The sequence below is a fragment of the Daldinia loculata genome, assembly GCF_022478755.1.
Source record: "Daldinia loculata strain CBS 113971 unplaced genomic scaffold F4817scaffold_99, whole genome shotgun sequence".
Taxonomy (NCBI): domain Eukaryota; kingdom Fungi; phylum Ascomycota; class Sordariomycetes; order Xylariales; family Hypoxylaceae; genus Daldinia; species Daldinia loculata.
The window spans coordinates 57,352-72,970 of NW_026054953.1; the positions used below are offsets into that span (position 1 = coordinate 57,352).

Below are 15,619 nucleotides of genomic sequence, written 5' to 3' on the forward strand. Positions count from 1 at the left end.
ATACAGATGAATTATAAAGGCCCGGATGGGATATTACGTGTAACAGAATATTTATGTACCTACCTGGTAGGTACCTAGTTAGCAAAATTTCCACTATTTCAATTTTTCTTATTTTTCTTATTCGATGACGACTTTCCCGGTTATTACATTACCACAAGCCACTTGCTCATACTCGGTTCATGTTAGTTGTTTGGTTCCTTAATCTTGATCATCGCTACCAACCTCGATATGGAAGTATAGCTATACCTTACTAGCTCAACAGTACTACCCTTGATCACCTTCTGATTTTAGATCCAGCTAGGTTAGAATGCAACTAACCTGATCCTTCTGCACGAGGATCCCTTAAACCCCCCCCCGCTGTCATCACCACCGGCTGCTTTTTGTTATACAAACCTCGTCAGACGACAACGACGATTAGCTCTAGCCGCCAATTAACAAAACTCATCTTCTCCCCCTACACCGTTGGGGGCACAGTACCGTATTGTTCACACCGATAATTATCCCAATCAGGATATGATGCAACACGATGGATACCGTACCTATCTCCTTCTGCTGCGGTGGGGCCTAGCATCACGCCCATACACTACATATGGACGAGCCCGGGCGAATCGGCATCGGCCTATCGCACCGAACCCGCTGCAACATATGCAACATATAGGGTAACAAGGGAGTCTAGCAATCTAGGACTCGTTGCCGGGGTAGTGACGCTACTATTAAGGTGGCTCCCCCATTCTCAGTACCCTCTTCCCGGGTCTCCTCCGTCATGAAAAGAGGGCCTCCCATATGAGTCAACCGGCCAGCCGAGAGGCGTTTTACCAATGAATCCGTGCAGGGAGCCCCGAAGGGATACTGTACTGCGTCCCGCGTTGCTCATTAGGTACCTCCTAGCCAATAGCATGTAATTCATACTGCTCTCTATTCCTTTGTTACTCGCACTGAACGACGCAGCTTCAAAGTTTCTTCCATCTCAACTCCTAGCAAACTACTAGTACGGCTGGTGTTCATCTTTTTCTGCTTCCGATGGCCCCTAGTTTAAATTGAGTACTCTTGGAAGTTGCCTTCGTTGTCTCGTTCTGTTGCGACTCTGCCTCCCTTTCGCGCTTCTTGTCGCGTCTATTCGGGAAGGCTTCTACCGGCCATTAGCTCTGGCATTCCGAGCTTAACTCCGAAAACAGCATTCGTATCACCAAACATGTCTGATGACAAGACAATAGTGCTCGTGACTTCGGCTGTTGGCTTAGGGGTCGTTGCGATACTTTCCGTCCCTGCCGCCCTGAATCTGGGTAGACTGCGTAGCCGTGGTTCGAAGTGCGCGACCGATATCTACGAGGATAAGGATGGCAAGAGCACGCCGGAGGCCGTCAAGGCCTTCAGCACTAAGGTGCCTAAGGCCGTGATGCTGGTTTTCTCCCTAATCGGGTTCGGCTTGTCGATAGCGTTAGCTGTGATCTCGTCGTTGGGCACGCAAGGCGTAGAAAGTGGCTTGTTCCTGGCAAATTGGTTGGCCGTTATAATCTGGGTAAGCTCACCGTTACACACAAGAAACACCAGGACTGTCAGATTACTGACACACCACGTTGCACGTGGACGCAGGCTCTTTTAACCTTGCAGGTCGTCTGCGTCGCGGCTAGCCGAGACTCTGTAGTCGCTTACGGTCTGGGCATCTGGTCTTTCCTCTCATGCGTCGTTCTCACCGCTGTTCTCGCGGCTCAGGATAACGATGTAGCCGCGCTTCTACTAAAGCAACGTGCTACCGGGGTATTTTCTATACGCGTAGTAGAATTAGTTGTGGCCTTGTGCTTGGCTGTTGCTAGCTTATCCATTCCCCGACGACCTGACGTATACTACAACGGCCAGCTGGTCGACAGGCTGTATACCGAGTCGGCATGGAGCATGCTTAACTGGAGCTGGCCTGCTTACCTGCTTCGCCAGGCTTCCAAGCAGAACGGCCTCGATTTAGCTGATCTTCCCAGGCCCGACCACTACACGAGGTCCAAGGAAACTACCGCCGACTGGGAAAGCCGGAAGTTCACTGGCCCGCTTTGGATTTCTATCATTGCTGCTCACAAGTGGATTTTCACGCTTCAATGGCTATTAACTATACTCACTGCATTCCTTAACCTGGCGCCCCAGTGGGTTGTCTTGCAATTGCTCAACCTCCTAGAGCGGCGCCAGGGCCACGAGCGTCTCGGTTACGAAGCCTGGGTTTGGGTCATCTTGATTGCTGTAGCCGTTCTTGCTCAATCATGGGTCGAGGCGTACGTCTACTGGCTATCGTGGGCGCAGATAGCCGTGCCAATTCGTGCCCAATTGTCTGCGCTCGTCTTCCAAAAATCGATGAGACGTAAAGATGTCAAGGAAGCTAGCAAGAAGCAGAAGAAGGCTGCCGCCGCCTCGGGATCGACTGTGCCGAACATCGCCGGGCCGATAGGAGAGTCGTCTACCATTAATAGACCGGATCTCGAGGACTTCGAAGAAGAGGATGAGGCCGAACAGATTAAGAAGAGCAAGCAGAGTACCGTCAATTTGATAGGTGTCGATGCTAAGCGGATATCGGATTTTGCTTCTTTCAATAACATCTTTCTAGGGAGTCTCTTTAAGCTGATCGTATCGCTACTCTTCCTTGTAGAACTTCTTGGATGGAAGGCCCTTCTTGCGGGTTTTTCGACTATGCTGGCCGTCACTCCTCTTAATATTTACTTCTCGAAGCGATACTCGGACGCCCAGGACCGCTTAATGAAAGTACGAGACGAGAAGATGGACGTCGTCTCGGAAGCTCTCCAGGGAATCCGCCAGATCAAATTCTCCGCGCTCGAGCCGCAATGGGAGAAAAAGATCAGCGACGTCCGAGAACGAGAATTGTCGTGCGTCTGGAGCGCCTTTACAAACGACGTCATGCTCATCGGATGCTGGATTACGAGCCCAATCATGCTCGCAGCCGTGTCTCTCGCCGTCTATGCATCCCTGCACGGTGCATTGTCCCCCTCGGTCGCTTTTGTCAGTCTTGGCGTTTTCAAAGCGCTTGAAGTTACCCTGTCCGTTATCCCCGAACTGACGACTGATCTCGTCGATGCTTGGGTCTCTGTGAAGCGTATGGACGCCTATCTGAGAGGCGCAGAGGTTTCGAAGATCACCAAGGAAGCAGACGAGGTTACATTCGACAACGCGTCCATCGCCTGGCCTTCGGACAACCAGGATGATGACGAGGAGGACCCCGATCGATTCGTTTTACGCGATGTTAACATTACATTTCCTAAGGGCGAACTATCCGTGATATCAGGGAAGACTGGAAGCGGGAAGAGCTTGATGCTTGCAGCTATTCTGGGCGAAGTCGATATTCTAGCTGGATCTATCAGCGTGCCTCGAGCACCGTCCCAGCGCCACGATCAGAAAGCGAATAGGGACAACTGGATCATCCCTGGTGCTGTCGCCTTCGTCGCGCAAATACCTTGGATCGAAAATGCGACTGTTAAGGAAAATATCTTGTTTGGGTTGCCATACGATGCATACCGATATAATAAGACCATCGAGGTCTGCGCTCTAACGAAGGACCTGGAAATGTTCAGCGACGGAGAGAATACGGAGATCGGCGCCAACGGCATCAACCTCAGTGGTGGACAGAAATGGCGAATCACGTAAGTCAGCCCCCAACCCCCAGCCAAGTATCCAATGAGGAAAACGCCTACGTTGATGCGCTGGCGACGTTCTCAAATGTCCTAAGCCCTTTATGACTAACCACTAACCCGTCATATGCAGCCTCGCACGTGCTATCTATTCTCGTGCCGGCATACTCGTTCTGGACGACATCTTCAGTGCTGTTGATGCTCACGTTGGTCGTCACATTTTTGAAAAGTGCCTCAATGGCGAGCTTGGTGTCGGACGGACAAGGATCTTGGTCACACATCACGTAGCCCTGTGCGAACCAAAGACGAAGTACCTCGTCGAGCTGGGGAATGGACGAGTACTGAACGCTGGACTCGTCTCGGAACTGGAGCAAACTGGAACTCTGGAGCAGATTAAGAGTCACGAGCAGACAGATCAGGAGATCCAAGACGACGAAGGCTCTACCGCAATAAATTCTGAAGAGACGTCTCAAACGGACATTGAACCTAACGGAGAACCTCTAGCTAAGATCCCCTCGAAGGCGCAAGCACGTAAGTTCGTTGAAGAGGAAGCGCGCGAGAAGGGGGCCGTCAAAGGAAAAGTGTACGCGGTGTACTTGACTTACAGCGGTTCCTGGTGGTTCTGGTCTATTGTCGTCGCCCTATTCCTATTCGTGCAAGCTCTAACAGTAGGACGCTCGTGGTGGCTACGAATATGGACTGGGTCAAACGAAGAACATCAACAGACTATCGAAGCGCAAGCAGAGAAACATGCTTACGCATACCAGTTCAATGTACAACAATTCACGATGGGCAGCATGGTCCGACCGATGGTCACGATCGAGTCAAGCAAGAGTCTAGGATACTACCTCGGTATCTACGTCTTTCTCTCGACTTTCACATCCCTCGTCTCGACGTACCGCTTCTACTACATTTTTCGCGGCTCGATACGTGCCTCCAGGCAGCTCTTCGCCAAGCTCAACTTTGTAGTACTCCGAGCACCGCTGCGGTGGTTAGATACGGTTCCCCTGGGTAGGATCTTGAACAGATTCACAGCGGATTTCCACTCCGTGGACACTCACATGGCATATTCAATGGCGTTTGCAGCAAGCGCGCTACTGAATCTCGTCGGTGTTATTGTCGCTAGCTTGTTTGTTACGCCCGTGATTATAATCGCAGCATTTCTCCTTCTCGCTGTTTGTGCTTTCTACGCACTTCGTTATCTTGACGGAGCCAGGCCGGTAAAACGACTCGAATCCGTCACCAAATCTCCAGTATTTGAGCAATTCGGTTCGGCCTTGACCGGTGTCCAGACGATCAGGTCATTCGATAAGAGCCAGACCTACATTGAACGTATGTATACGAAACTAGACGACTGGACTGTGGCGACCTGGCATCTTTGGTTATTCGTCCGCTGGATGGGATGGCGAATGGCACTAGTGGGAAGCTTCTTCGCTTCATTCGTCGCCACCTTAATCCTCATAGCCCCGGAGATAGACGCGGCCCTCGCTGGTTTCGGATTGGCGTTCGCGCTCGAATTTTCGGGTCACGTCATGTGGACGATCCGCCACTACGCCAACGTCGAGCTAGAGATGAACGCGGCAGAGCGAATTGTTGAATATACAGAATTACCAACAGAGAGCCTCGAGGGTGCCAGCCCACCGGCAGCCTGGCCGACAGAAGGCCGCGTTGAAGTGGATGATCTCGTGGTCAGCTACGCGGACGACCTACCACCCATACTTAAAGGTCTCAGTTTCACCATCGAGCGCAACCAGCGCGTCGGCGTAGTCGGCCGTACCGGCGCAGGCAAATCATCTTTGACGCTCGCGTTCTTCCGTTTCCTCGAGGCGCGATCGGGAAGTATCTGTATTGATGGACTCGATATCTCTAAGATCAAGCTACACGATCTGCGCAGCAGGCTGGCTATTATTCCTCAGGATCCGGTCCTATTTAGCGGCACCGTGCGCTCAAACCTCGACCCCTTTGATAACCACACCGACGCCGAGCTTTTCGACTCGCTAGCGCGCGTGCATCTCGTCTCCGAGCACGAAGGCGAGAACAACAACGTCAATGGTAATGGAACAGCAGCAGACACACCCGCCACCAGTGGGACGTCCACCCCAGCGTCTAATAACAGCGGCCGGAAAAAGAAGAACACTAACATTTTCTGTAACCTATACTCTCCCATATCTGAGGGCGGCCTCAACCTGTCTCAAGGTCAGCGTCAGCTACTATGCCTCGCGAGAGCGATAGTTTCGCGACCCAAGGTTATGGTGCTAGATGAGGCAACGAGTGCTGTAGATATGACCACAGACGCACTAATCCAGCGCAGTATCCGCGAGGAATTCGGTGACAGCACGCTGGTGGTTATTGCGCACCGCCTAAGCACCATCGCCGACTTCGACCGTATCCTCGTACTCAGCGACGGCAAAGTAGCCGAATATGGCACACCTCAGGAATTATGGGAGCTCCAAGGCAACGAGGAAGGCGGCGTAGGCATGTTCCGCGCCATGTGCGAGCAGAGCGGCGAGAAGGAGCATCTCCGGCAGATCGTGTACGGAGAGGCTTGAACTATCGAGACTAGGTCGGGTTATGACGGACGGAAAATTCGGACGAGGTGTAACGGTGGGTGGGATAGGCATGAAATGACGACGAATAGAGAAGTGGGCTAGGTATATACCGTGGACTAAAGGTCAGAATGAGTGCGTTGGGTACCTCGCAGATAGATTTGATGCTGTTATATATGGGCATCTACGAGAAGATAGGTTTGCGTAGATGGCGAATACTAATCTTAATTTGCAAAGTATCGTTCCCGCTGTTATTTTGCTCTCAATCATAACAAGATGATACGAGGTTGGATATATATCTATACGTGTAATCTTTAGCACGCAAGATTAGGGAGGTCTACACTATCATTTATCCCGATTTCAGGGCATTACAATATTTATTGCATAGGTACCTACCTATCTACCTTACACCTACACTTCATTACCCTATCAAGGAAAATTGTATGAGCGCAAACACAATGACATTGACTATAGAGCAAAGCGACATCCGTCCCTGCGAAGTATATGTAGAGAATCTGAGTTTCTATCTACAGCATAGCGTGGCCTATTAGGCAAGTACCAAAGTTTCTTTCTTATAGAAAAAAAAAAGGAGAGAACCATGGTATGCTATGAGATCCTTCTCTTCGTCCGTTCGTATTTTCTGATTTCTGATTTCTGATTTGTGCGTGGGTAATAAGGAGGGTGATCGCCACCCATCCATCGACCCATCCTATCATTCATTCATCTGTTCATTCATTGATCCAACTAGAGAGAGAGTGTGAGTGACTGCCATCCAATCCGAGGCCGAAAATTCAAGCTAGATCCTCGTTGTGTTAAGTAGCGAGTCGATTGGCCGATCTCAACAAGCTAACGAATGTGTATAGAAGTAGTAACCCCATTTGCAAGGTGTCCTTTTTCTTCCAACCCGACCCGGGATTTTGAGACAAGGCTTTTTTTTAGAGGTGACATCGTGTTTTTGAGGCAAGTATTGGAGGCGGTTCCCAAGAATATCCGGTAATGGCCCACTTACTCAGATTTGTACCCGGAGACAAGAGTGAATGTAGTTAGTTGAGGTTATCAAACCGATAATACGGTAGCTTGAATGTAAAACGAAAGACCGTGGCCGGTATAAGCCATGTTTCAAAAGAGCGACTTTAGGCCGTAGATGGAACAGGTGACATGTGCCCCTGGTGTCACCTAAAGACATCATTCTAATGCTTCGCATATAGAAGGCTAATGCATCCTAACGAAAACCGCGATGAGGCACGAAACGACAAAGACATAGAAGCAACCTTGGACGAGCAACGCATTTCTGATAAAGCCTCGCTGCTTGATGGTTATTTGGCCCACCTCGCCGCGAGAGTACCAGACCAACGTCTTATCGAATACTCCCGTAAGGACGAAAATTGCAAAGAAGGGGATGATGATGGACAGAATCGCCATTAGTCGGAACCACTGAGCTCGCTTTTTGCTGCCGTGTCGTGAAATATTCGATTCTCTGAGAGCTTCTATAGCCACGAGGCTCAGTCCGCTGTCGTTAGGCATAGGGTATTGAATAACCGTCGTGTTGGAGACGGTCCTGTGGCTACGTGTCTCCGAAGAGAACATCCGAGGCACAAAGCGACCCAACAGCGATCGTTTTACCTTTTCCAATGTGCCAGTGGTAGTAGGGCTCTCGGATAACATCTCTTGGTATAATAGCGCTCGAGCTGGGCGAGCAGGCGTGGGAGTTGAACCGCGGTGGCTCGAAGCGGAGAATGGAGTGGGAGTGTCTATCTTTTATTAGTTCAAAGTCCTCTAATAGTGAAGCACGCAAACAACTTACCCTTGAATATATCGCCGTAAGAATGGTGGCTCGAAGGACTGAAGTCAAGCGACAAATGGGGAGCTGTTCGGCCGCTTGAAACGTGAGCCGGCATCGGAAGCTGAACCGCAGTTGAGGTCGGAAGGCCGCAATTAGACCAGGAGCTAACCGTGAAGTGAGATCGGCTTAAAGGGGACTCCGTCTCGTCCTTTTCGCCACTCTCTCGTTGCTGCTTATTCTTTCTCTGCGCTTCGTCAAGGGGGAGAAGCTCGAATTCAAATTTGGACTGGGGAGAGATCGGTTCCCCATTGAACGAGGCATTGAATGAGGAATGAGAAGCCATTCCTTGGTTTTTCTCCTCCTGGAACCAGTTACCGTAGCGGATAGGATAATCTTGGTCCACAAGGCGAGGTTCATACGGCTGCGGTTTGTCTTGTTCGCTCAGTGGCGAGCCCAACTCTTGCTGCTTGCTGCTAGTGGTCTCTAGGCCGGGTGTTCTAGGTGTCGCATCTTCGTGAACATGCTTCGAGAGGTCTTCCATCTCTAGCTCATCTTCGCTTGTGATTATATGTCTGCCACAGAATGAGATACCTGAGAGGACCCGGCTTCCACGGACGCTAGGCATGTATTCCGAAGTAGAGTCGCGGAAATCATACTTAGACGGCCCGTTTCGTTTGAAATTGAGAGTGAAATTTCCCTCAGAGTCTGCATTTCGATAGGGTTCCTTCTTACCAAAGGGGTTCGAGAGTCCTCGAGGAAAAGGTGGTAGCTGACTGAAGCCGGTGTTCTTCGAAGTGTTGCCCGAGAAGTAGCGCGAGGAGTTGTCTTGAAATGCGCCGCCACGGAAAAGCCTCGTTTTCGGAAGGAGTACAGATCTCTTGGTGTCTTTCAATGTTCGTAACTCGTACGATCCCGGATCGTTGTCTCTAAGAGGGTGTTGGATAATAGCGCAGCTTGAGCCGCATAAGCTAGGCCTGTTTCCTTCGCCGTCATCATCAGAATAGTCAGCGATGCTGCTTCCAGCCACCTTGATGATGTCACTATAACCGTCCGTTACCCAAGTTTGATTGGCAGTAGAATCTCTAAGAGGTAAGCCAGCGGGTAGACTGTCTAGCTGGACGTGATCTGTGATCAATCCACTAACTCTGTCGCGTTTTAGCTCTCTCTTTCTTTGGGGCTCTGGCGGGCTGCCGATGATGATTTTTACTTCCTGGGTCTGGCCCTCGTCGTCTTCGAAAGTAGACTGAAGCGCGGGTTTGTGAAAGAACTGGCCTTCTGGGCGCTTACTGGTCAAAGTCACACTAGCATGGCGAGGAGCTGGTTTTGGCACCGGCCATATTGCAGGGCGCGGGCTTGCTTCAGGGGTAGCGATAGTAGTTTCGCTGGCGTCTCCAACTTTGCTCGCTCGTCTAAGAGCTCGACTAACATCCCTTTCCTTCCAGAGGTAAGGAGCTCCCCAGTAGTCTCGTTGATCATACCTAAAAGGATCATTATTTGAACTACTTGTGATATCATTGAAGGAAGACTCGGTGGTATTGATTTGCTCATTACGAAGCAGTCCAGACTTTGGGTTCCGCTCCAAATGGGGCCGGAGGGGCGAAGGCATTAATGGCTTATGGGCATCTTGAAGCTCGCTTGCCTGCGCCTCTACGTCAAGAAGATGCTGCGAATTAGATACAGTCGTCTCAGTGATGGGCGAGCTGCTCTCATTAATCCCTTGGAGGACTGACCTAGATCGCGAGTGACCAAAGGGTATGTCTGGTAGCCCACCCTGCGGCGGATCCGATGCCAGTGAGCTAGCCTGGAAGTAGCGACGGTACGCAGGACGCGTCTCCTCGCCTCGAAATCCGCACCTCGTCGCAGCACGAGGTGTATTCAAACCGTTAAGAGTATGGTTGGCATAGTGATCGACGATCTTCTCTACCGTATTGCCAGACTCATTTAGAGATTCGTCCATCTTAGGACTCGATACGTTGTGCTCTGGAGATTCTGTCATCACATCAGCCTCTCGTGTCGGCTCGGGCATATCCTCAGAAGGGAATGTGGAGGTTGTAGAGACGGCATAGAATGGTGCAAAAGGCCTTGCAATGGAGGAAGTAATGGGGTTCGGTAGGAAGTCGTGGTGGGATAAAGTTGAGCAAGTAGCGAATCCTCCAACCGAACTGGCCAGCTGCTGCGAGCTATCGCGACTCTCGTCACTTCCCTCGTCAACCTTCTGAGATACATGTACACTACTATCAGGTGCGCTCTTGGAAGTGATGTTCCGGTGTGCTTCACCTAGGTTGGTGAAGCGAGGGCGACGGTGAGTTAAGTTCCTTCCAGTTCCAGATGTCTGAGCTTGTGAGACGCTTTCCGGAGATTTGCGACCTTCGTCGTCCTTGCTTTCAATCGATGCCATAGTCGACGACATCGTTGTCGAAGTAACTGTTCCTTCATTAATAAATAAGATCTGGAGGTTACTGCAGAGGACTATGGAGAACAATGATGCGGAAAGCAGGGCTACTATTATGGATAACAGGTAGACTTCTCAACAGAAGAAGACGGGTAATAATGCGTATAGAGGGTAGCGTAATGGCGCAAAATCGAGGGAAACGGCAAACAAGAATACATCGCCATGTACGTACCTTTCAGATGTAGGAAGAATAATGGCTAATAGTTTAAAGATGCGTCGGTAGAAGATGATGCGACGCGCAGGGAGTCTTCTTCTTCGGAAAAGAGCGGGCTTGAGATACAAGAGAATGAACAGTATCATCAGGTTCTTCAATTAACGATCAAATAATATGAGTAGTTGGTCATCGAAGTAACGATATAAGAGGTGGAAGATGCGTGATGCTTGATTTTTCGTTGTCGTAGATGGGGGTAAGTAAACCAGGGTAAAAGGGTGAAGTGTTGTGGTTATTCGGACTAGATGCTACAGGTCCACCAGGTCATGCGACAGGCGAAGGTGAAGCTGGGTACAGTAAAGGTACAAATTGCGACATCAATGTACCTAGATGTACGCACATGTAGTTTGAAGATTGAGTTCCGATCTGCGACAGGAAAGGCGTGGAGTTCAATGAAGAAGGAAGGTACAATTGCAGGTGCGATTGCAGGTACGAACTGGTGCGTATCAGGATTTGATACACTAGTCGCGTAATTTCCTCGAAGGAAGGAGCATAAGATATTGCCACTAGGATTGCCAGGACTCTTGGTGTTTGCAAAGATGCAAAAAGAATAATTCTCGCTCTGCGTGTGTGTGTGGATTTGAGGTGAGAAATATGAGAAATGTTGACAGCTGAGAAGGCCGGCAAGGTTGGTGACAGGTTGACAGAGGACACAAGGTCTAATGCGTGTGATATTTACCAGCTACCTGACAGACAAACAAACAAACAAACAAAACTACGCGAGAACTAGCAGCAAGACGATACAAAAAGGTGGAATAATGCCCTCATACCCAGTCATCTGAATTTTTTGCATAAACCTCATCCGGGGCTTTGGTATAATTGGAAGCATTTCTATTGGTACACTACTAAGTTAGCACAAACAAAACTAGTATCTTAGCTACTCGTACCTCGTGTCTATTTACATGGTGAGATGTGTTTTTTTTTTTCATCTAGGCTGACAACTGACTTAAGCAACAGCAAGTATGGGCTAAAGGGGTAATGTATGGAACTATCTTATTTTATATAACTTGATAATATGGCACTTCTTAGGTATCGTATCCATTGTAAAGCAGCATATAGATCGTGACATGATTGTTTTCTCGCTGTAGGCATAAAAAGAGATACAGTGTGATCAGACATAGATACATCTAGGTATATCAAAGACTTGGGAAGAGTTCAACGATTCAAAAGGTGCTAGAAAGGAAGAATTCGTTTTTGATATCGCACGTTAATTCAAGCTAATAAAAAGCTTCTAGTGCTCTATTGAGTAAAAACTCGGCTTCAAATTGGCTCACGATGACGGGCATCATACCGGCTAAGGAACATAACGAATCTCCCTAGCACAATAAGTATATCTATTAAAGAGAGGCATAATGGTACTAGAAAGCATAATGAGTACGGATAATCGAATGCCAATATCCTCGTTTACTTAGGTATCTCTTTTCAAATATGCGTGCCTTTCAAAATAATAGATGACTGGCAAAACCTGGTGTCCTCGCTCCTCCAGAAGCTTCCCATTTTGCTACCTCGATATGATACTGTTATAATCATAGTATACAAATTATGTGAAAGATAAGTACAGAATATGATGCTTAATATTAATTATTGTCAATACAGGGCATCTCTTTTCTTGACGACTTTATATTGACTCTGCATAAAAGAAACTGTGGAAGCTTACCTAATTGATGTCGTTAGAAATAACGCGCCACGTGTGGCTTAGTTTGGAAACCTTGTTAGCGCCCCATTTTTGCTATCCCTGGTTGACTGATAGGCCGATATGCCGAACCATATCTTATCGAGACCATGCACCACTTAAATAGTGCACGGCCCTCTTCCCGAAGATTCGGGCCTTGGTCTTAGCTAACCTGGTGTGGTAACATCGTTGGAATTGGTTGGAGCATCAAATAAACCCCGCAACCCCCCTATTTGGACCTGTACACTAGCAGACTAGGCTTACCTGAAACTGCCTGTGTGGGTTAGCGGTGTTTAACAAAACGGAGGGGACGGCTCTAGATCCATCGATCATTGTCGCTTTCGTCATTCAGCCCCGATAAGTTAAGAGGGGATTTCTATTCAAGTCTCCTCCGATCCTATCTTTGTTAGATTACTCATGATTATTCAGCTAATTCAATCTCTTTACTTCTTCTAGCTACCGTAAGTATAACTCGTCTTGTCTTGTGAGTTGCTTGTTGCAATTCTGTTTCCGTCTTGCGTCTTGTAGGAGTTAGAATACTGTTATAATTTCCTGCGGACGATGACTGTTACCAGCCTGCTCGAAAAACTCCCCGACGAGATATTTCTACATATTCTTTCCTGTGAGTTTTGCCATCACAATTCTGCTTCGCTTCTAATAGATCCAATGGCTCGCTAACAAAGAATTCATCATTAGTTCTAGAATCGCGCGACGTTGTTGTTCTCCAAAGCGCTTCGAAATATTTCTTAGGATTATGTCGAGATGGTAACTTCTGGAGAGACAGAAGCTTATCTGCCTCGGCCGTGAGCGAACGAATTAGGCTATCCCGACTGGGCTCAGATTGGATCGACGAAGACGGCGCAACATTGAGCGGCGCGCCTACGACTGCGGGACAAGCGAACCAGATACAAGATGATCAAAACGAGGTGCATTGGAACCGACTCGAAAGTCTATGTCAGCTATCATCCAAGAAGCGGAAGCGAGAACAAGCTCGTATTGCCGCTAATTGGGATCCGACATTTCCTAATGAAAAGACGAATTGGTATAACGAATACATTCATCGATATGGACCTATTGCGGTTAGTTGGTTCGAACAGCCTCAAGTTAAGACCGGCTCTTTAAGGACCAATTTAGATGCTAGCGGAATCGCTCTATATAATCCACCAGGCGGAAACGAGCTCTTTGCAGTATCACCACTTGATGACGGCTCTGTTTGCCTGTGGGATGTAAAGGGTACTCGAAGTAGGAAGGGGTCAATCCTGTCCAAATCTAATCCCGGTCTCTTGTGCGCTGACGGTCCGGGCGCTGATCTATCAAGACGTTCGAAGATGATCAATACAGGGGTGACTGAATGCGTCAGCATTGACAGCGCAAATCATGTAGCCTTTTTCGCTATCCAGAGCAGTAAGTTTCTCCCCCTCGATGATAAGACGGCCGCTGACTTCCCTGTAGATCTTATTGAGGTCGACCTCAAGACGCTACAAGTCGTGGAGGATTACCCTTTCGAATGGTCGATTACTACGCTCTCTGCTGCCGATCCCCACGTCCCCCTGACAGTCGGTACGATCCACGGCCTACACTTTCACGATTCTAGAGCAAGATCGAAATATCGAAAGGAACACCATATACAATTAGATAATATTAGTAGAAAGAGCGGCCGGAAATTCTCCCACGTATTAGATCCTAGGCCGCTGGCCCCGTACGCTTCCCTTGCTCAGTCGGGTCCTCAGAGCATTCTTCACCTCGGACGCTCGGACAACAGCCAACTATCGGACGACATTTTCGTAGCAGGACGGTTCTCAAATATTTTACATTACGACAGGCGCATGTTTCCAGCAATCAAGGGATCAGTCCATTCAGGGGCGCGGCTCTGTAGTCTCACATCGCTTCCGTTCCCTTTCGCCACTCTATATAGCGATCTCCGCCAGCGCTTCCTACCTTCCGAGGAACCGATCGAGAAGGGTAGGAGCACGGCCAACGGGAGAACCTTGATAGCATGTGGCGAGTATAGTACCAAGGGATCACTCGAATTATACGGCCTGTCCTCCGGCGCGAACGACTCACCACGGGAGCCGGTCATCCAGAAGTCTTCCTTGAAGAACCGACAGACGGCTTCGCAGTCGAAGCTCCTCTCCGTCATAAATCACGGCACCAGAATCGTCTTCTCCGACGGACAAGGATACCTGAAGTGGGTCGAGAGGGACGGTTTTACCGAAGTGCGCCGTCACAAGATCGGTAAGTCCGAAAGGGTCGCCCAGCGCTCGCTTTTCGGGTCGATGCCCGGGTCGGACGACATCGCGAGAAAGATCCTATCCACGCGGACGCCCGGGCAAGACGGCGAAATCCAGGCCAACGACGAAGACATTCTCTTCTGGACCGGAGAGAGGTTGGGAATGCTCAGCTTCTCGTCCCAACCTGGATTCTCCCCGGAGGATTTCGAGGAAAACACCAGGACGCCGGAAGATATCGCAGCAGAGGAGGATGGGCAGATGTACGGCGAGAGAATGAGGCTAGCGCTGGAACGACAGGCTCGAGACGTCCGGTTCGTACAGAACCTCGGGGCTGGCAGCCTCCACAGCGGAACCTAAAATATTACATAGCATCTGATTTGCTCCGCTTCGATGGTACGCTCTATCGAGCAAGGGGATTTAACCACGTCACACAGATAAAGACGCGGGCTAGGCTAGCAGATTTAGATTGCCATAATCTCTGGCTCACTTGGCCAGAGGTTTGAGTCATGATCTCACTACCCACGTTGGACGAGAAGGGATCGGCAGTCTCGGAGAAGCGATGAAACACTGGAAATCGAGGCGGATTGCGTTATCTTATCACGATATTTTATAGATCATTGGCTAGGTCCCGGAGGCGAAAGGCATCCCCGTAAAATGCAAGTGGATCAAGACGGGGACGTTAGTGGATGTGATAGGGGAGATGGGGTCACCCGTTCTACCGTTCTACCGTTGTCGATGGCATCCCGTGACTTGGCTTTTCGTTTCTCTTCTATTTTCTGAATCCTGATCAACTTGGTTACCTATCCTTCTCTCACCGTCCTTTGTTTCGTCACCCGTCTCCTCCCTTCTCACATGGATCTCTTACTGCATAAATGTCTCTCGAATGATCCAAAATGGGAAACGTGTGTTGTTAGCCTCAACAAAAAATAATTAAGCATCAGAGCTATTGATTGACGCTTCGAGCCAACTGAAAAACGTGAGGCAACAAATCAGAGGACGGGTTCAAGTTGGCGGGCTTTGCTGTAACCAATGGAAATTAATCCAGATTAGCACAATGACAGGGGGGGGGTGTCCGATTCTGGTTTATGGTCCCACTCTTTT

General features: G+C 49.3%; 3 protein-coding genes across 3 annotated transcripts; 2 read left to right on the top strand and 1 right to left on the bottom strand.

Moving 5' to 3' along the window:
* Positions 1-1,050: 1,050 nt before the first annotated feature.
* F4817DRAFT_310497 (P-loop containing nucleoside triphosphate hydrolase protein) lies at positions 1,051-6,177 on the top strand. Its single transcript, XM_049299914.1, has 3 exons — positions 1,051-1,519; positions 1,594-3,635; positions 3,757-6,177. The coding sequence occupies exons 1-3, from the start codon at positions 1,193-1,195 to the stop codon at positions 6,170-6,172; spliced, it is 4,785 nt and encodes a 1,594-aa protein (XP_049153850.1). The 5' UTR covers positions 1,051-1,192; the 3' UTR covers positions 6,173-6,177.
* Positions 6,178-7,327: 1,150 nt separating this feature from the next.
* Positions 7,328-10,362, bottom strand: F4817DRAFT_369690 (uncharacterized protein; the record flags this gene model as incomplete). Its single annotated transcript, XM_049307384.1, has 2 exons — positions 7,328-7,920; positions 7,974-10,362. The coding sequence occupies 2 exons, from the start codon at positions 10,360-10,362 to the stop codon at positions 7,382-7,384; spliced, it is 2,928 nt and encodes a 975-aa protein (XP_049153851.1). The 3' UTR covers positions 7,328-7,381.
* Positions 10,363-12,848: 2,486 nt separating this feature from the next.
* F4817DRAFT_321134 (uncharacterized protein) lies at positions 12,849-14,875 on the top strand (the record flags this gene model as incomplete). Its single annotated transcript, XM_049301255.1, has 3 exons — positions 12,849-12,909; positions 12,984-13,691; positions 13,740-14,875. The coding sequence occupies 3 exons, from the start codon at positions 12,849-12,851 to the stop codon at positions 14,873-14,875; spliced, it is 1,905 nt and encodes a 634-aa protein (XP_049153852.1).
* Between the last annotated feature and the right edge of the window lie 744 nt (positions 14,876-15,619).

Coding starts and splice junctions, on each gene's coding strand:
- F4817DRAFT_310497 (XM_049299914.1), top strand. CDS start 1,193: ATGTCTGATGACAAGACAATAGTGCTCGTGACTTCGGCTGTTGGCTTA. Junction 1,520..1,593: donor GGTTGGCCGTTATAATCTGG/GTAAGCTCACCG, acceptor ACGTGGACGCAG/GCTCTTTTAACCTTGCAGGT. Junction 3,636..3,756: donor GGACAGAAATGGCGAATCAC/GTAAGTCAGCCC, acceptor CGTCATATGCAG/CCTCGCACGTGCTATCTATT.